This window comes from Papaver somniferum, chromosome 2 (assembly GCF_003573695.1).
Source record: "Papaver somniferum cultivar HN1 chromosome 2, ASM357369v1, whole genome shotgun sequence".
Taxonomy (NCBI): Eukaryota; Viridiplantae; Streptophyta; class Magnoliopsida; order Ranunculales; family Papaveraceae; genus Papaver; species Papaver somniferum.
Genome location: NC_039359.1, coordinates 17,082,816 through 17,104,328, shown reverse-complemented (window position 1 = coordinate 17,104,328; position 21,513 = coordinate 17,082,816). Strand labels below are relative to the sequence as shown.

The following is a 21,513-nucleotide window of genomic DNA, read 5'->3' as shown; positions in this document are numbered from 1 at the left end:
ACAGGAATCCGTGTAGTTTCAGCTAAACAAGATTAAATTAACATCTTTGAGAAAAGAAAGTGCAGGATTTATCATCGAAGAAGGCGAAATTGGTGATGAGTTTGGGACAAATGTCAATGACTATCTTCATATGTTCTACATGCACCAACATTTGTGTTACTCATTTTTAAATTTTGATGCCAACATCCGTGCGTTACAACCAAAGAAATGGCATTACATTTTTTTTACAAAATGGCTTTGGACACCAAAATTACACAGCCTTATGCACGAACCTCACCCTCTATGCCTCTCGATCAGAGTTACGGGTGCAGTCATAGATGCCATCCTACTTTCAAAGGTTGAGTCCTAGGATATGAATTAAAAATCCATTTAAAATTAGTAAAGACTTAAATCTTTTTTTTTTTTTTTAGTAATAGAATCATTTGGTTGATAGAGAGACCTAATTAAAGGTTTTCTGGTAAGTTTTGGTTCTAGACTTATGAGGAGTTGGTGGAGAAACCACAATTTATTTAGAAAATTAATCCTGGCTTTAGAAACTGATTTAGTTAGCAAAGACAACCATTTCTGTCTAAATATACATATAATGTCCTAAATTTGGAACATGGCTAAAAATTGTTATCCGCATACAAATCCTAGCTAACTATACAAGTCTCCTCCCTCCTATGATCCTCTGCAATAAACAGGGAATTAGATTTCTACAATCAAATTCTTAACTTCTTTCTGGAATTGTCTCGCCGCCTTCTCTAAACAATTTGAATAACTGGGAAGGTGACGTGATAATTTATAGCTTAGGTCCCTTTTCCCTGGGTCCGGGGAGATTCTAATCAACCGACAAAATGATGAACAAGGTTGCTGCTGCGAGTGTATCTCTAATCCTGGTCGTGGGTGTTGTCATCGGTTGCGTTATTGGTTTTGGCCATCGCTCGACCGGTCATCAAGAAGAGGTTAAAAATGAAGTCTCAGCAGGAATGAAGGCCGTCGAGACACTTTGCGGCCCTACTGATTATAAAGATGCTTGTGTCAGAAGTCTTACTCCATTGGCTAATAACGGAACCACCGACCCAAAAGAGCTTATCAAGGGAGCAATCCAGGTTATTGCAGGAGAGGTTCAAAAGGCTGCTGAACAATCTGTCGCGTTGGCAAATGATGCCAAGAACAGCAACAATGCAACCTTGAAGGCTGCTCTTGAAAGTTGCAAGGGATATCTAGACTACGCAATCAGCGACATTGAAGAATCCATAACAGCGCTTGGTGAGAGTCAAATAACTAGTATCAGCGATCTTACACCCGAGCTTAAGAATTGGTTGAGTGCTGTGATTTCACTCAAAGAATCCTGCCTTGATAACCTAGACGACAATTCTGAGCTCAAGGACACAATGCACAAAGGACTTCTCAACACAACCGAACTTACTGTTAATGCTCTCGCTATCGTTGATGAAATTGCTGGAATTCTCAAAACCTTCAATATACCAATTGATCTCAACATTACTAGCAGTACTTCAAGGAAGCTTTTATCTACTGAGACAGATAAAGATGGATATCCCTACTGGTTCTCTGACGATAGTCGTAGGGTTTTGGCAGCACAAGGATTTGGTAACTTGAAACCTAATGCGGTTGTGGCTAAAGATGGCAGTGGTCAGTTTAAAACAATTGCTGAAGCTCTTGCTGCATATCCAAAGAACCAGCCTAGAAGTGCAAAATATGTAGTCTATGTTAAGGCTGGTGTCTACGACGAATATATCACCGTCACCAAAGAACAGCATAATGTCTTCATGTATGGAGATGGACCAACAAAAACTGTCGTCACAGGAAAAAAGAACGTCGCACTAGACGGTTACAAGACTGACAAGTCTGCTACTTTTGGTGAGTAGTACTTCTGCCCAATCCGTTGACCGTTGTTATATGTATATATATATGCTAATATGTCTAGTATTTATGCAGCTGTTGAAGGTAGGCATTTCGTTGCTAAGTCTATGGGATTCGAGAACACCGCTGGTCCTGAAGGTCATCAAGCCGTGGCTCTACGAGTGAACGCAGACAGATGTGCATTCTTCGACTGTAGCATCACTGCATACCAAGACACTTTGTACATACAAAGCCATCGTCAATTCTACAGAGATTGTACCATCTCAGGAACAGTCGATTTCATTTTTGGTGACTCTGCAACAGTTATCCAAAACTCGAAAATCATTGCAAGGAAACCCATGGACAACCAGTTTAACGCAGTCACTGCTCATGGAAGGTCTCAAGCACGAGAAACCACCGGTGTTGTTATCCAGAACTGCGATATTATAGCTGAACCAGAACTCTTACCCGTGAGTTCGAAAATCCAATCGTTCTTGGGTAGACCATGGAAAGAATACTCAAAGGCAATTTTCCTTGAAAACAGAATTGACGGTTTCATTCATCCAGATGGTTACACACCATGGCAAGGTACTTTTGCACTTGACACTTTGTACTATGGAGAGTATGCAAACACTGGTGCAGGAGCAGACACCTCCAAGAGAGTAAACTGGAAAGGTTTCCATGTCATTAAAGACAGAGCTGAAGCTCTTTCATACACAGTTGCACCATTCCTCACCGCACCACGTTGGTTGAAAGAAACCGGTATTCCTTACACGGTTGGATTGAAAGCATAGATGATTATGATGATGACAATCATTCATGCACGGTTATATATGTAACTAGAGAGAGAGAGAAGATAAAAGGAGTTGCATGCAGAAGAAAAATGTAAACTTATTTAGTAGACATTTTTCATCTTTGAATATATGCCAACTCTTTTTGAGATGAAAAACAAATACAAATGGTGGTTAGAATTGTTGTAGTACAAAAAATCTCAAGAAAATCAATGAACTTGGATGAGAGAGTTCAAGAATTCTTCCACTATTTGTTATTCATTTTATGATATGGCAAAAGATGTATATTTAATTGTATCTACTAATTAGTAATTAGAATTTGTGTCATTTAAATTAAACATAATTAAGGGCCTTTCCGGAACAAAAACAGGTGAAATTTTTTAGTCTTTTACCTGTAAATATAAATGTTTCTACCCACAAATTGCCGATTTGATATCACCCTTCTATTACAAATAGTAAAATGAATGTATCCGCAAAGTATCTGTAGTTGCGGAAAATCCTACAACCACATCCATTAAGTAATTCACACGACAATTTAAGTAATCTTAATAGGAATCATAAAATCATTCATTAAGATCTTAAATTGGATACAAATTGGTACGAAAACCCTAACTTGTTCTCCAAATAATCTTTCTCTATCTTAAGTTTCTTGTCTAGGTTCTTATCTTTTCGTATTCTTATCTCCCGATATACTTCCATAATTTCGGCTGATTTACCTCAACGTGTCAATTACTCTCTTTTCACCGGCACATCTGTAGTTTTTAACCGATCGTTTTTTGTCTATTTATTAATTGAATCTGAGGAAAGATATTATTTTCTTCTTTTACTTCTTCTTTTACTTCGTCTTTTCTTCTGAAAATCTTATTCTTCTCCATTCTCTCGAAATCCCTTCGTCTTTTATTTTCAGAGAATCTAGATTTTGATTTTGTTGTTGTGCTACTGTTTCCATGGATCTTAACCCAAGGTTTGTATATTTTGTTGAGATTGATTTCATCTTCTCTTTTTTTCTTTTGATAATCATGATTGTTGATATTACCGTTAACCCAATTCCCATACTGTAAAAAAAGTTCTTCTTCTGGTAATGTCAAGATCACAGTTTCCAATCCTAAATCCTCTTCAATCCTGAAGAACAAAGAATCTCATAAAAGGAAGCCTTCGCATAAGAAAGGAGTAAGAAATATTTTGTTTTTCATAAAACAATATTGTTGCCTCTATTTCTTATCTGCATTGTTTTCGCAGGATTCCGATCGTGAAATTGATGGTGGAAAAGGGGCTAAAATTAGAAAAACTCGTAAACTCTCGACAATTAATACTGGTCTCACTGTTCCTGAGTTTGATTTCGTGGAGACCGATATTCCACCCTCTGCCGATTCTCAAACTCGCATCAGTACTAATCCTCTTGTTCAAAGCTTGATTGCCTCTGCTCCTCCAAACACTACTACCCCTCTTAAAGAATTCTCTCTCCCCAAAGAGAATGCTCTAATTGATGAAACAATGAAGGAAGTCTCTACTCCTGTTCCTGTAATCTCGCAAGGAATGAATCAAGTCATTTCTACTTTTGTGAATATTCCCCCTTTCGCAGATACTTCTGTTTTGAAGGATAAAGCTGACATTCCTGCTCCTGCGGGTAATGTTATTCCCTCTTTTTCTATTTCTGATCCATCTTCTTCCTCATTCACTTCCTTTTCTTTGGATCCCATTTAAATTGATAAGAAAGTTTTAGAGGTGTAGACTTTGCTTCACAAGCTTTGTCTGATATTATTAGTGCTTCCCACTCGTCTATCAATGATCCTTTTAAACTTCGCATATGCGTAGTGCTCTGAGAAAATTGTTGTGCGAATTTCCTCCCAACAAAGCGACCCGGAATGAGATCTTCTCTCAGATTGACCCCAAGTGTCCATATCGCTCTAGACGTTCTGGTAAGCATCCTTTTATATATTTTTTTTCTTAATTAAGACATCACACGTATTTATTCTTATGTTATCTTCAGGAATCTCATCGTCGCATGATCTTAGCTGAGGGATATTTTGAATCTAGCTGATCCAAGTTAGAACTTTCTCATCGTAATGCTTTCTTGGAAAAGGAAATTAACAGGCTGAGTGGGGAACTCCAAGTTGTAACTCTTGAATCTGAAGATCTTCGCAACCAAAACCAAAAACTCAGAGGTATTTTGCTCTTTCTTCGTATGGTTTATATTCTATGGGTACTTTGCTTTTCGCATCAATTTTTTTTGAATTTCTTCGTGCCTATATCCATGAAGTCTTGAAGATACGAAAACCGCCTTCGTGCGCGATCCCGAGAAGTATTAAGTGAGGACTCAAGGTTCGAACGTGAAACTTCAAGATTCGCACGATCTTTGCGAACTTTGGCTAGTTCAGATCTCAATTGAGAAACGGTGGATTGATGCGACTTTTCAGAGTCACAGGTCAGTTGGTTAGAGCGTGTGGCTGTTAACCACAAGGTCACAGGTTCAATCCTTGTTTCTAGCGCCAAAATGCAGTTGCAAGAAATCCTACAATCACATCCATTAAGTAATTCACACGATAATCTAAATAATCATAATATGAATCATAAAATCATTCATTAAGATCTTAAATTGGATACAAATTGGTATGAATACCCTAACTTGTTCTCCAAATAATCTTTCTCTCTCTTAAGTTTCTTGTCTAGGTTCTCAAAAAGATCTCTCCCTTTACATGACCGTTTAATCCCTTATATAGGGTCTTACATAGTGGATGACAGCTAATAAAGCCCCTATTCTCGGATCTGGTGTGCATTACTAACGCACACTTACATTGACTCTTCTCGCACGTACTTTAAACTTCGCATGGTTTTTCACACTTTTCTCGTGATTACCCTGGCGTCACCTGATACGTCATCTCAGATTAGCTACATGCGAAATCCTTCGCTCATACTCAATTATCAGGATTTCGCTTACTTGATGAGTGTGTGGTATTTTACCCCTACGGTATTTATAAACTTTGTGCAAATAAATCGAATTACTTATCCTTGGATTTACCAGTGATCTTCTCTAGACATTGTGAAGATGCTCACTAGATTTATTTATTTTCCGCTGCTTCGCCAAAATTCTCAATAAAGTGGTTCATCTTTTTTTTTTTCCTTTTTAGTACATCTAATTTGTAAATTCCTAATAAAATTTTCTTTTAAAACAAGTATAATGGTGTTATACAAATTATTCATAGGTTGGAAAAAGTTTGGATTTCTAATGATTTTCAAGTTGGGGTCATCCATATTTTTACCAAGGCATATTTCAAGATTTCATGGAAGATAGCTTGAAATCCAAACTAAAACGCCAATGTAGATTCTCAGTCTTGTGGTTGATTTTATCCCTAAATCTGAATGCCCCTTTCTAATCGTCGTTTTTGTGGGCCAAGATTACATTCATTTCGGATTGGTGTTTTGAAGTCCATTTTACCTTCCACCATTAAATTTGAACTTCCATGGTTTTCGAAGTGCTAAGGTATTATGGAACTTGGAAGATGTGATTCTTCTACCATATGACTTGCTCTTACAAAATGGATCATTCCATGGAAATAAAGATAAAAAGACGGATAAAATGCATTTATCAATGAGTGAATATCTTTCAAAATTCATTATTTGACTTATTAGTGTGGTTACCAAAACACTGTCGGAAGTTTAGCAGATATTAAATATCGATAAGATTTTAAAAGGAAAAGGTACCAAGTACACCACCAATTTTTTCGTACGAAAGCATGTATGGACAAAATTGTTACAATCAATAAGTACAGATCAACAACAAAGATCTTGTACCTGATTTATAAACAAGTTTACTTGAACGATCTCAAAAATCAATATCCAAGAATCAAACTAGTATGTAACCAAACTATTTACGAACCAAATTATAACAAGAACGGGTCTTGTAATCTATATTTCAAGATACAAATTCACAAGAGTAAATCTTGTTGGTTTTGCGCATTTTGATCTTAGAACTGTCTAGGTCGTTTAACATACTACTTGTGATATTTCTATTATAAAGAAAAACGATATAATGCAAAAAGCAATAACGCAAAATATCAGAAATTTTATTAGCGACGAAAACTGCATTATATAGAAAACCCATGGGACCTAGTCCAGTTTTGAACTGCACTTTTCTTTAAAACGTTACAAACACTACTCTGCTATCAGACTTCAGACTGGAATGTAGTTGATACCGAAACGACCCTACGAGCAATTCAGATTCAGTCGTGATCTTTACGTCTCTTGGATCTCGCAAGACCACACACATTTGATTCTCATAGATGACGTCCTTACAGGCATAGGAGTTGCTATAACCTAAGTGAAGAATTTAAATTAATATGCCTCTAAGATAACCTATTGATTCTCTTTAGATATGTTTCACACGAGGTCTGGAAATATGTTTGCAATAGAAAAAGTTGATCAAACCTCAAGGATCTGAACACTTATACTCTTATCAAAGAGAAACCTAGATCACTAACCTCACAAGAATAATCCAAACAAACCAAAAAAGAGTTTAAATATCTATCTTTAGGAATCACAAAGCCTGAAACGAAGAGTATTCTATGGTTTTTATCCATCTTAATCCTGATCTATAGTTCGAGAACTATAACAATCAATATGAAAAAGATTCAGATAACAAGAGCTATCAGGTAAAAGATAGTATGACCAAGCTTCATGAATCCCTTAGTGAAACCTTTAAAAGTCGCCACCTAATACAGTTTCACAAAGAAATCTAGGTCTTTTAAAGGAAGACTCTAGTTGCAACTAGGACACAAAAATGTCGGGATTGAGATTCTAGTATGAAAAAAGTCCTCTTTTTATATTGTTAAACTGGGATAAGGCCTAAGTAGCTTAGAAACAAAGTTGAATTCATGAACTTATTTCCATGTTTACGAATTACTTTGTTACCAAGAGAACTTAACTTCTAAGTATGGATTGATCATATAAGCATGTGAGAAGTTTGCCTTAAATCACAATGATAAATGTGCAACCGCATATTAGTCGACATAAGCGTTGTGCACCAAGTGGTTAGCTAAGAAAAACGATTAAGTTGTTCGTGAACCTTCAAGCATAAATTGGAGTACAATAACTCTCAAGACCAGAACAATTCGTGAACTAACCAAAATAGTTGGTGGACATTTTTTCGTCTCGGAGTTCAGGAACCTTTGGATTGATAAGTTGTGATCTGTCCAAAAAAATTAGTATACTCATCTATAAAAAGTGTCTGGAAACCTCTTAAAGTCAACTACTTCACGAATTGATAAAATCAGTCCGCTTTCTAAAGAAACAAAAATTATCTAGTAACATTTCACAATCAACCATTTCGTGAATTAACCAAATCAATTCGTATATGCAAGTTAATTGGAGAATAGTACATCATGTTTATAAGTTCTAAGTTCCTAACGGAGATGGATGTTCGAAGGAACTTGAGTAAACCCAACTCCAAGATATAAATCAAGGGCATGAAAATAATTTTTGCAACAATAGATGTACTGATTCAAGGCATGACCAAAGCTCGAGTAATAGTCGCAATTCAGTATCGCATGACTAATGCATCATCATTATCAGTTAGGGATTCACAGTCTTAGCAGAGTAAGAGAGGCAAATTAAAAAAATATGGAGTAACATTTGAAATATCGTGCTTGTAAAGTATATTCGGAAAATAAAATCGATGAACATCTGCTTAGTTGGACGTATATGTCGCGAAATTTTACAACCCGATTTATCAGGTGCGTGGTGCATCGGTGAGTTGGAACTTGCTGACTTGGCTTTGAGAGTGAAAATCTTCTAGCCATCACGTTTAGTGTTACTATGGTTTATTGTAGGTCTTGATTATCGTAGTCACTCAGTCGAAATTTCCAATCTTCGTACATGACCGAGACGAATCTCTCAAACTCGCCGAAACGAGTTGCCAAGTCTAGGGTTAGTATGAAAAAATCATTTAGAAAAAAAACTTACTTGAAAGACTCGATTTTTCTTTCATATTACGATGGACGAGGCTAGTCCGAAATCACAAATGTATCCATCAACTACTCGATTAAGTGGTACAAATTTTGAAAATTAGAACTCCGAAGTTTCACTAAGAATCTCACCAAGATAAAATTATCTTGGTATCTCGATCTAGACCGAACAAGACCAAAGTCCGAAATGTACTGCATTAATCCCGATGCATTATTTGGGGTCAAAATCAAGGTTTTAAGACCACACTGTACTCTTTAAGTTACAATAGCAAATTCGTAAAAATAAAATAAAATAAAATATATTCTGTATGTCCCATCAAAGATGACATACACATTTTAAAATTTTGTCCCTTTAAAGCTGATTTTCTAAATAAACAAAGTCAAATTTACGTTTTTGAAGGATTGTTGTCGTTATATCTTAGTATAAAAAATCTGTATAATTTGATAGTTATGTTTATACTTGTCGTGTAGGTGTTTTAAAATGCTTTCCAGCGATACAAATTTACAAATGCACATGACATAGTTTGAGAGGTATATCATTTTTAAATATTATTGTTCGTAACTCAAAAAAATATCTGAAACCACCTATTTCTTTTTCTTGACTTAAGAGTTGTGCAAACTTAAAATAGGTCCATTATGATATGTGGGATGGAGGTAACATTTTATTTCCGGTCAAAGGACAAATCTTACTATGCCAGGCAAATCATAGCTACGCAAGACTGATTTTGGTGATGGGACAATTTTTTGCAGCAACGCAAATTTTTGAGTCCAAGGTTTCATATATATCATATAGTGTAGTGGTAGAATTTGGGTCATGATACAGATCAGGAATCAATAGTTCAATGCAGGTGTGATCTACTCGTTAAAGAAACAAAAAAAAGGGCATGACGCACAAATAATAATAACATACTGGAATGGTCGGGAAGTGAAAACAAGGTGATGATGGGAGGGGTTAGGAATCTTAGAAATGTGTGACAAATTTACAAGTAAAAAAATATTCATAAATTTTCTTTTCTCTCAAAAGAATACTGCCAAATAAAAGAAGGAAGAAACTCAATACAAATCAATGCTGTCTTCTTCTTCTACATGTGCATTCCTCTCTTTCTCTCATTCCAGAAGTCTTGTAGCAACAGAACATGTAAGTTTTGAATGATCAAATTAGTGTGTAAACCCTAGCATGAATGGGACTCCAGTGCTTTTCAACCACATTTGTCCACGGATGAATGGCTGTGCGGTGTATCTAGCTGCTACCTTTCTGTCTGTGATGGCGTGGTAACCCTTCCACTTAACTCTTCTAGCAGTGTTAGCTCCAGGACCTGTGTTTGCATACTCACCGTAGTCTAAGGTGTTGAGTGCGAAGGTACCTTCCCATGGATACCAACCATCTGGATGAATCAAATCACCAATAGCGCATTCCATGACAATGGTCCTTGAGTATTCCTTCCATGGGCGACCCAAGTATGAATTGATCTTGAACCTGACAGGGAAAAGTTGTCGTTCTGGCACGATTTGACAGTTTTGGAGGACTAGACCAGTGGTTTCAGCAGCCTTGCTCCTTCCATGAGCTGTGATTGTGTTCAGTTGGTTGTCCATGGGTTTTCTGACAATGATCATTGAGTTCTGGATAATGGTTGCAGAGTCACCGAAGATGAAGTCGATTGTGCCTGATATGATGCAGTTGCGGTAGAATTGGCGGTAGGTTTGTACGTACAAAGTGTCTTGGTATCCATCCATTCTACAGTTGTAGAAAGCAGATCTGTCTGATTGAACTCGTAGAGCCACGGCTTGATGACCTTCAGGACCAGCTGTGTTTCTGAATCCCATCGAATAGCAATGGAAATCCCTTCCGATAACGGCTGCACGCCAATGCGAGATCATTGTCAGCAAAATTCATAGATTTAAAAATACAAGAATAGCAATAAAGTATTCATGATCAATATATATATATATATGTAGAAACTCACCGAAGGAGGCGGTCTTGTCGGTCTTGACACCGTCTCGGAAGCTCTTCCTTCCGGTGACGATGGATTTTGTTGGACCATCTCCGTACATGACAATGTTGTGCTGGTCTTTGGTGATAGTGATGTATTCGTCATAGATACCAGCCTTAACATAAATCACATGTGCCTGGTTCTTTACGTTATTCTTTGGATATGCAGCAAGAGCAGCACTAATTGTCCTAAACTGTCCGCTTCCATCTTTAGCCACGACTGCATTAGGCCTCAACCTACCACTTTGGTGTAAAGCCAAAAGCTTTCGGCTGTTGCCAGAAAACCATGTAGGGAATCCTTCCTTGTCTGTCTCAGTTAAACCTCTGCCTTGAACAGAATCGGCTGCACTGGTCAAGTTAAATGGTATGTTAAAACTTTTGAGGAGGTCAGAAATTTCGCCAACAATACCAAGAGCATTGGTTGTAAATTCAGTAACACTGATTAAACCATTGTCCATCATAGCCTTCTTCAATTCAGGGCTGATATCAAGACCATCGAGACAGTTTTCCTTGAATGAAACCACAGCACTCAACCAATTCTGAAGCTCAGGTGCAAGATCACCCAAAGCATTCAATTCGTTGTCAGTAACCATGGACACTGATTCTTTAAGGTCGTCCAATGCGTACTGTAAGTACTCCTTGCAATCACCAAGAGCTTCCTTCAGTGTTTCATTGTTGTTGACGAGCTTGGGGTCGTCTACCAGTTTTTCTGTATGTTCAATAGCCTTCTGGACCTCATCCATGGTAAACTGGATTGCTCCCTTCACCAAAACTTTGGGGTTGGCGGATCCGTTACTAACCAAAGGGCTAAGAGTTTTGATGCATGTGTCTTTGTATTCAGTTGGGTTACACATTGTTGTCACGGCCTTCATTCCTGGCGACAAGTGATCATCTGCATTTGCTCCGCCATTTGATGAATTGTCATGTTTGTGGAAGTGGCCAACACTAGCTATTACACCAATGACAACACCTACTACTAGGATAAGCGACACACTCGCCGCAGCAACCTTTCCAATCATCTTTTTTTCTTTTCTTTTTTTCCTTCTATATGATAGTAATCTCGCCTTCGCGTTCCCTAATTTTGAAAGCTTTCAACAGAAGGCGAGATGCCGGGAAACAAGAATAACAACAGGATGAGAAGAGATCTTATTATTACAATATCATCATCCTTCTTGTAAGAACTTGTTAGTGTTCCCGGATGTTGGAGAAATGGATAATAGGAGGGGTTTTATAGCATCAGCTAGATAACAATGCTGAGTTAGTTAAGGTTGTCCATAGTTAGCTTTTCATTATTCTTAGTTAAGACAATAACTGATGGTTTTACCAATTCTTTCAATCCAGTTATCCTCCTGAACTTCAGGACTAATTTGTGGCTATGCCTTTCAACCCAGCCTAACCACCACAGCTTAAAACAGTTATTAACGTATGGATGGAGCTGAGTATATCGTTCCAGTTATGTGAATTTTAGCTCGAGAACACCAGTTATGCACTTAACAGACACCCCCTAAAGTAATATGCGTTACATAAAATCATGGGGAGTTCACAGAGACGGAGGGAATTAAGATAGATGAATCTGAGCAGCAGGATAATCAAGATAATGTTGAATGAGTTTCATAAGTTTCATTTTTGATCGTGAAAGAAAGATTGTTACAAGTAAAAAATAAAAAAAAAATAACAAGAAATCTGTCAAAAAAAAGGTTACATCTCGAATAGGATAAATGGGAAACAATACATACTGGAACTAGCTTTCCTAAGACACTACTGAAAGCTGAACTCCGTGTTATAAGAGCAGCCTTAACTTCCAAGAGTTGCTTGGAAATGAGTTTTCTCATGGTGAATTCTTTATTCATTCCACAAACTCCACTGTCAGGAACCATGTCTCCTGTGACCCTTGCAGGGCCCTGCATACCCTTGGCAGGTAGACCATGATTGTGACAATTGCATAACTGATTGTGTAGGTGTCCATTGGTGGTGGTAGGGCATGAGAAACGCCAAACTTTGAAGGCAAATAGACAATTTAAAAGGAGGTGCTATGTTGATTCTAGTTGGTTTTGACAGAAAGGGCACCTACTGGGCCAACTCAAAACTTCTCCTTTGGAGTGTGCGTCTTGAGTAGAGATTTTGTTAAGTGCAAACGTCCATATAAAAAAATTACTCTTGGTGGGACATGATGGCTCCAGATTTTTTAAGATGGAAATTGCGGGTTACCTGGGTCATGTGCTGTCAAAGCATTGCAGGTTGATTTGACAGAGAATTCCCCTGTAGGTGACGGAGTCCACACTCTTGAACCAGGTTGAGATGTGAAGACAGGTGGAGTGATTCTGTGTTGAAGACTTGGAATGCTGATTGGTGAGTACACTGCCTTCTGGTTTAATTTTAGTATAATTTTCAACCTCCTATATCATCAGTACCCGAGTTTCTTATGTTTTTGTCAACCCCTCCGCCAATATATTGCAAACTTGATCCTGGTCTTCAATTAACTCTGCTTCTGAACCAGCTTCATCTCTATTATTTCTGCCGATTAACAAACCGTGTGTAGCAGCATCTGGGACCCACCCTTTCTCCAACATTTGATCTAAGAATCTACAGGCGTCATGTTTATGACCTTCCTTGCAGAGACAGTTGATCAACATGTTGTACATTGGAACAGTCAGAATTCCATCCCTTAAAGCCAGCTTATCCATTGAGTGTGTAAGCAGATGTAACCGAGAATGGCTCGCCATACAGGACATCAGTATCTCTAAGGTCTCTGAATCTGGAACAAACCCAACTGCAAGCATCTGACTTAACAGTAGAGCACAATCACTTGCTCTGCTTTCTGCGCACATGCTACATATTAGGACATTGTAAGTCTCCACATCTAACGTACAGCCCTGCACCAACATTTGAGAGAACTGTACTAACACATCTGCTGCCCTACCCAACTTTAGCAACCCATGCATGATGATATTGTACGTCTCAAGACAGCCGGAAGTACCAGAACGAAACTCCGAAGACTTGAACAGGCTGATTGCTTCATCAGCATTTCCTGTAAGCATACATTTGAGCAAGATATTGAATGACGATGTTCTCATACTGATACCGTTGGTAGACATATAATGGTACACCGACAATGCTTCTTCCATCATGTTAACACTGCATAGGCCTTCAATTAGTTGTTCGAAGGAGTTTGACTCTAAAACCCACTTCTTAACATGAACTGAATGAAATGGCTCGAGAGCCTCTTGATACTTGTTCTGTCGACAGTGTCTACATATAAGAGCGGAATAAGTAGCAACATCGGGAATGTATGACAAAATCACCATTCTATTAAGAACTTCAAACGCCTTTGTAACTTTTCCTAGTTCACAAATCCCTCGGATAAGAATACTCCAAGAAAAACTATCAGCTACATTCTTCTCAACCATTTTCTCGAGAAACTTACTTCCCTCGTAAAGCCTACCACTGTTGCAGTAACCTTGAAGCAACTCATTGTGCGGAGAAATATCAAACACAGAATTCTCCTCCAAGAAATCGGACGCTTCACTAAATTTCCCAACTTTACCGAGCCCACAAACAATATCAACAAATATATCAACCACAGGGTCTATACCATTATCTACCATATCTTTGAAAAGCTTAACCGCCTCATCTAACCTCCGTTCTGCACACAAACTCTCCACCAAAACCTTATAAATTAACAAACCAGGCAATGTACCAGTATCTCGCATCTTACTAAACAATCTCAGTCCAACATTTAGTTTATTAGCTTCGCAGTAAACAGGTATTACAGCACAATAAAAACTCACATCCAATGTACATTCAATCTCAAACATCTCATCCAAAACTATAACTGATTCAGCAACCCGGTCTCTCATACACAAACCCTTTATAAGTATCTCAAAAGTCCTACCATTAGGCTTACATCCTTTCTTATCCATTCTCCTGTACTGATCTAACGCAACTTCAATCCGACCATCTTCCAACAAAACTTGTATCAAGTAATTCAATGTGTCAACATTTGGTACAATTCCAGCTTTCACCATCTCTTTATAAGCAAACAATATCGATAGAAAATCATTTTTCTCCTCTACAAGAGTACCTATTAGTACATTACATATCCGTATAGACGGTTTTACCTTTGCGGAATTCATAATTTCGAGAACTCTTAAAGCTTCTTTAAATCTATTATTATCAACAAAACTAGCAATTAATTCAGAAAAGACTTCTTCAATTCCTATGCACTTTTCCTTAACCATATTCAAACAAACAACTTCCATTTCTTCAGTTTTTCCCACCATACCTAATTTCAGAATCATGTTAGTATAAGTATCAGGGGTATGACAAAACCGTTTCTGTACAGAAACCCATTTTATTATCTCTATCGATGTCTTCATATCATGAGTTGAATTTAAAACCCTAAGTAAGTTATCAGGATTTAAGTTCTTCCTTAAAGCACGTATTTTTACTTCGAAATCAGTGGCTTTAGGAGTATCATTTGAAGGAATTTCACTTGAAATTGAAGAAAATAACGAATTTAAACATAACTTTTTAGAATTTGCTTTGAATTGATCAAAGATGAAACCTTTAATGCCATTCAGTGCTACCCTTCTTCTTCTTCAGTCCTACTACTCAACGACTTTCCATGGGGTTTAACTCAGTTGAACATGTTACTGTACCGATAGGAACGTTTAATGATTTAATCACCTTTTACCTGGGCTTTGGACGCTCTAGTCCTCCCCACTAAAGCCCAGTACTCTTTAATCCAAAAAGAAACTCCGGTTAGACGGTTTGGTCCAAATCTTACCCCTTGTTTGTCTGTAGCTGACTCGGCGTTTGTCAACCCCTGATTCGCGCCCAGTCAGATGTCAGACTGTTTGGTTTTAAGATTTTGAAGTACCTGACTCGCTGTTTGAGTCAGGGGTTACCTCTGACTCGGTGGCTTTTGAGTCAGGTATAAAATCATCCTGACTCAGTGTCGTCCATCACTGACTCGAACTAAAAGACGAGATTTGGCCTTGACAATTCTCATATGAAAATATTGCTGAAAAATACTCTTATGTAGATCAAAGTATAATTTTTAACATTTTTGTTATATCTAGTTACTTGTATTAGCTCGTTTCTTTATCAGATTTGTTTCTCAGGTTAGTTTTTGAACTTTGATCGCCCCCCCTCCTTCTTCCCGATCATTTCTTTTTATGGTATATACGAAATGTTCGAATTTGTTTATTTTTTTCGATTTTGTGTTTTTGATTTTTTTCCTAATACATGATATAAAAACGATTTGATGTCTCATATTTTGTTAGATCTTCTTGATTTCTGTTTTTGTTTTTGATTTTGTTATTTCATAGGTTTTGATTTATGTACAACCTTTTGGTTTCTATTTTTTATTTTTGTTGGATGTATTATATGAAATTGATTCGATCTTTGATCATCGATTTTAGATTTATCGAATTCTGTGTTTTATTAAGACGTTGAATTTTTCATCCTCGATTAACCGATTGAGTATTTGATTATTTTTTTTCCCTTATTATTATATAGAATGTGTACTTTCTTGTAAACTGTATGTATTTTAGTTTTATTCAAATCTTAAAATGTGATTTGAAGCTTGATTGGAAGAATTATTTCTCTCATATTTATAAAGGTTATTCAAAATTGTTGATTTTAAATCTTTATGTTTGTTGATTCAGATCTTTTTTTAGATATATGTGTTAGTTGATTCTAAGAATAGTTTTTATTTTAGATCTTTGATGTTTTCATTTGTATGTTTTTATAACGTTTTGAATTTTATCCATGGTAATTATACAGCGTGTGTTCTTGAGTTCTTGTACATTGTACATGTTTCAGTTTATATAGCATGTTCACTTTAATGTACACGTATGGATAGGTTTTTTATATATGTTTTATGTAATAGATAGGGTATCAACCATGTCTGAGAAGGTTGTTTATTTTTGAATAATAGTGAGCATCCGGTGCCTTTTCGTGTAAGTGCGCAGAGCACCTTAGATGAGTTGAAGCATTTTTCATGTAAGTAGTGGAGGTATTTGTCTCCTGAGACTATATAGTTGAGCTATATGGAAAATGGTAGCAGATTTCTTGTCCTTGGTGATATATCTCTTCAAGGTCTAGTGGCTCTTACGTATTTGATTAGCAATGAAGATTTTTATTTGCATGTTGATGTGCTTTAAAAGACTGGTTCTCGGTCTAAATATGATCTAAATGTGGTTGTAGTAGTAGTTATGGTTCTACAACTGCAAATTCTGGTGTAACTGCAAGCTCTTCCGGTACTCCTAATCTTTTTTAAGGTGGTTGATAATGATGCTGACAAGGGAAAACCTCTTATTTCCGATGAATGTGTGTATATTTTTGACAAGATAGGTAAATAGTTTATCGGTGATGTTGAAGCAATTAGAATCATTGTTGCTAAGTACAAACCAGCTACTGGTTATAAAATTAGGATTCTGAAAAATGAGAAGACTCGATATACTGCAAGTGTAAGGAAGATGGTTGTCTATGGAGGATTCACTTTATGCACGTGAATAATGACACATCTCGGTTTGTTATGAAATATGCTAATATGCTTCTCAAGTGAGTAGTGTTCATATTTTTGCCATTACTACTTTTTCTTTTTATGGTGTTCATAATGGTGTACATAAACCCAATTGGGAACGGTTTCTGAATAATCTTAAAGAAGTGGTTGATGAGCGTCATATTGTATTACTTTTTAGCGATCATGGGGAAGGCCTTATACAGGGAATTTCAAAAGTATTCCCTAATACATTCATAGATTTTTCTTTTATCACATGAAGGACAATCTTCCCATTAGATCAGGCGATGCGAATTTCAAAGCTGTTAAGGATTTCTTTTGCAAAGTTTCTTACTGTTATACAATTGCTAACTTAGAGGTTGTTTTGCGGGGGTATGAATGTTCTTGGTTGTGGATATGCTTCCAATTATATCATGACTATTTCAAATGATAATTGGGCTTCTGCATTTTTCCTTGTATGTATAGATATGGTTCTCACTCTTGAAGTGTTTCCATGTCAGTTAACAACTGGACCAATAAACAAGTTGCCTTATTACGCTTTTGTGGATGAGATACGGTGAGTATGATTTTTACTTTTCTATAGTTATTTTGAAGCTGCGCATAATCCTACAACTATGTGTACACATGTATTTTCTTAACGTGTACGTAGTTGTACACATATTCATTTGTTTTTTCCAGATCATTTTGATTGATGATTTGTGTTTATTTTACAGGTTGATGAGGAAGAATTCTGAGAGAAAGATTGAAGCTCTGGAAACTTTCAACACTGGGCTCACTCCCATATACAAGGATTTGCTCAAGGAGAACACCAACATTGGTATAACTTGAAGTGTTAGTGAGTTAGGGGATAAATTGTATAAAGTCCATTCTCCCAGGTCTCGATGTGTAGATCTTCTGTAGAAAACATGCATGTGTCATTGGTGGCGAGTGAATTGGTTTTCCTTGTGCACATGGTTGTACTGCTATTTGTGCTAAGGAGGATGACATTTATGGATATGTTAAGATACATTTCACCACCTAATAGTCCAACTTGGTGTTTCAGGGTAAAAACGGTTTACTGGGTCAAGTGTAAAATGATGGAGTATCTAGTAAGACAAAATCGTCTAAACCCTTAAACAAAAGCACTGCCAGGGACTTCTTTGAGTTCAAGAGACCAATCTGTACCTATCTTACCATCGGAAGAAAAAAAGGTTATACCAACAACAAAAATAATTATAAGATTTGTTGCATTATCGACTTACTTGTCAGAGTATCCCTCACGGTTTCCACCATGCCGATTGTAATATGTGGTGGACTACATTTGTTGGCTTTTTCAACATAAATCTGACTCTGCGACCATGAAAAAGTAATTACATATTATTCGGTAACTCATACCTAATTAACAACAAAAAGACAGCTCAAGGTACATTTGTACCTATTTATATTTCAATAGAAGTGCATGACCAAATAATGTACTTCGCCAAAACTGTACAGGCTCCCTAGGACCGGCTATTCGTTTGAACGGGTTATTCCCTTTGGAGGACATAAGGTTCATATGTTCATTCCATGCCACAGATGTGAGCATTGAGCAACAAGCACGGAAGGACGTGCATGCTAGAATAACTTCATAGGCTCATTGTATTTAGAACCTTCGGCCCGATCTAATCCACTGAATTGATTTTCTTCCTCTGCTCCGGGACCAAACCATTTTCTGCTGCAATTATATATTAACTCATATGTATAGAAAGGTTCACCAAAACGAACACATTAATAACGCATAAAGAGTTAGCAATCTTACAAATCGCTTGTAGGAATGAACATGGCCAGCGAAAACAACATCAACTCGAGCCTCATAAATCAAATTTTCCGTTGCATTTTTCAGTACATATGCAAATCCTAATTTATGATTTATATTCGTTGTGTACCATAGTGCATGGACAATTACAATTAACCATGGTATTCTGTTCCTATCGATATTATACAAATTAGCTTGAAGTCATTTATATTCAACCAACTCGGATCCAAATCTTGTATAAGACCCTAACATGATGACATGGATCCTTGCAACATCAAAGGAGTACTACAAGTTTGAAGTAGAACCACTTTCTTCAAAGGGAATGTGCCATCTTGTTATATGGTATTACCAATTTTATGATTCCCTTGTGTTACCATCCATAGGCGTCGACTTTCTAGTGATTCTACTGTCTGTCCAAATGATCCCATGGTGGCTGGTAATAATCTTCATGAAAATGCAGGGGTCTAACAACCACACCCAACAATTCGTTTGGCAATCTGAGAGGACTTACTCCAATATACTTTCTAGAGAATCAACTAGACATTCAGAATCAATCTAGAGTAAAGTATATCAAAGAGCTTAATATATCTAACTCTTAATTCAATCCGCAATCAGCAAATAGAAATCTACGAGCCCGATTGAATACAAGAGGAGTTACTTGAACAGTACCAAAGACCAATTTTCAAGTGTTAATCAATGTAAAATCAACAACCAAAGGTTGGATATCCTAATTGATTGATCTTAACGCACAACCTGTGATATTTCAATTATATAAAAAAAATATAATGCGGAAAAGAAATAACACAGACACCAGAATTTTGTTAACGAGAAAACTGCAAATGCAGGAAAAACCCGGGTCCTAGTCCAGATTGAACACCAAACTGCCGTTACAGACTATAGCCTATTACCAATTAACCTCAGACTAAACTGTAGTTGAACCCTAGTCAATCTCACACTGATTCAAGGTACAGTTGTGTTCCTTACGTCTCTGATCCCAGCAGGATACTACGCACTTGATTCCCTTAGTTGATCTCACCCACAACCAAGATTTTCTACGACCCAAAGTCGAAGAATTGATAAACAAATATGTCTCACACAGAAAAGTCTATAGATTGAATAAATCTGTCTCGCATAGAAATACCCAAGATTTTTTGTTCCGTCTTTTGATAAATCAAGGTGAACGTGAACCAATTTATAAACCGGACTTATACTCCCGAAGAACAGCCTAGTATTATCAATCACCTCACAATAATCTTAATCGACTAGTGAAACAAGATATTGTGGAATCACAAATGATGAGACGAAGATGTTTGTGATTACTTTTATCTTTCCTATCGGAGAAATTAATCTCGAGTCAATTATTTCAATTGTACTCAATATGATAGAATCCGGCAAGATCAGAACACGCAACTATAAAGAAAATAGTTGGATCTGGCTTCACAATCCCAATAAAGTCTTTGAAGTCGTTAACCTACAAGGTCTCGATGGAAACCTAAGGTTAAAGGAGAATCAACTCTAGTTTATGCAACTAGTAACACACAGGAGGTGTGGGGATTAGTTTTCCCAGTTGCTAAAGTTCTCCTTTATATAGTTTTCAAATCAGGGTTTGCAATCCAAGTTACCTTGGTAACAAAGCATTCAATATTCACCGTTAGATGAAAAACCTGATTCAACCAAGCTAATATATTTCAACCGTTATATCGAACTTAGCTTGTTACACACAAATGAAATTCACCCTCATTTAGGTTTATGTAACCGTACCTAAACGTTTACACCATGTTGGTTCACAAATAGTTAACCGAGGTTAGCCATATGATTACTCTCATATAAACCTTATTCATCTTAACCATAACTAGTTCAAATGACTCAAATGAAACTAGTTAAATAGTTGTTCAATTGCTATATTCTCATAGAATTATACAAGAACACAATTGAAGCAAAATCGGTTTGATTCACTTGAATCAATCATGAACATTATAGCCATGGTTTGCAAAGATTGCATTCCTTATTATATAAATGTTTATGTTCATGTTTAAAACCGATTTTAGAAATTTAACCTTCAAGTATGCAAACGAGTACGCATACTTGAAATACCCGGACTAATATTGAGTACTCCAGTACGCAAACGGGTACGCAAACTTCAAATATCAGCAGAAATTCTCAGACATGAACTTGTACGTCAGTACGCAAACGAGTACGCATACTTAGGTTCCCGGATTTCTCAAATCAACAGTGCGCATACTATGGTTCCCGGACATGGATTACATATGTGCAAGAGTGCACAACATGACATATCCAATAGTGGTTAAGTGTTCTAAACTATTATTTCAATCATTGAAACTTTCTTAGAGGATGTTATATAGTTGTTTTTCACAAACTATTTTTCATCAAAGCGATTTTCAAGTTATTGAAATAATCATTACGAAACATTCCAAGACAATACCAATGATTGTATCACACAAACCATGTAAGATGTTACTCGGAAATTTTCACATGATATAAGATGAACTTGGTCGAAGCGAAAGCTTGCCAACACATATTTCAAGAAATATGTAAGCGAGTTAAACTCATCTCGAAATCTCAAATGTGTATATAGAAAACTATATCGTAATACGACTTATGTCTCA

At 36.8% G+C, this 21,513-nt stretch overlaps 3 protein-coding genes across 3 annotated transcripts; 1 reads left to right on the top strand and 2 right to left on the bottom strand.

The window, feature by feature from the left end:
* The first annotated feature begins 657 nt into the window (after positions 1 to 657).
* Positions 658 to 2,974, top strand: LOC113347031 (pectinesterase-like). Its single transcript, XM_026590605.1, has 2 exons — positions 658 to 1,863; positions 1,942 to 2,974. The coding sequence occupies exons 1-2, from the start codon at positions 837 to 839 to the stop codon at positions 2,637 to 2,639; spliced, it is 1,725 nt and encodes a 574-aa protein (XP_026446390.1). The 5' UTR covers positions 658 to 836; the 3' UTR covers positions 2,640 to 2,974.
* Positions 2,975 to 9,533: 6,559 nt separating this feature from the next.
* Positions 9,534 to 11,802, bottom strand: LOC113347030 (pectinesterase-like). The gene is made up of 2 exons (XM_026590604.1): positions 10,561 to 11,802; positions 9,534 to 10,452 (listed from the first exon to the last, which is right to left on the bottom strand). Exons 1-2 carry the CDS (start codon positions 11,603 to 11,605, stop codon positions 9,755 to 9,757), a joined length of 1,743 nt encoding a protein of 580 aa, XP_026446389.1. The 5' UTR covers positions 11,606 to 11,802; the 3' UTR covers positions 9,534 to 9,754.
* A 293-nt stretch (positions 11,803 to 12,095) lies between these two features.
* On the bottom strand, positions 12,096 to 15,218 carry LOC113347029 (pentatricopeptide repeat-containing protein At1g12620-like). The gene has a single exon (XM_026590603.1). The coding sequence runs from the start codon at positions 14,960 to 14,962 to the stop codon at positions 13,007 to 13,009; it is 1,956 nt and encodes a 651-aa protein (XP_026446388.1). The 5' UTR covers positions 14,963 to 15,218; the 3' UTR covers positions 12,096 to 13,006.
* Positions 15,219 to 21,513: the final 6,295 nt, after the last annotated feature.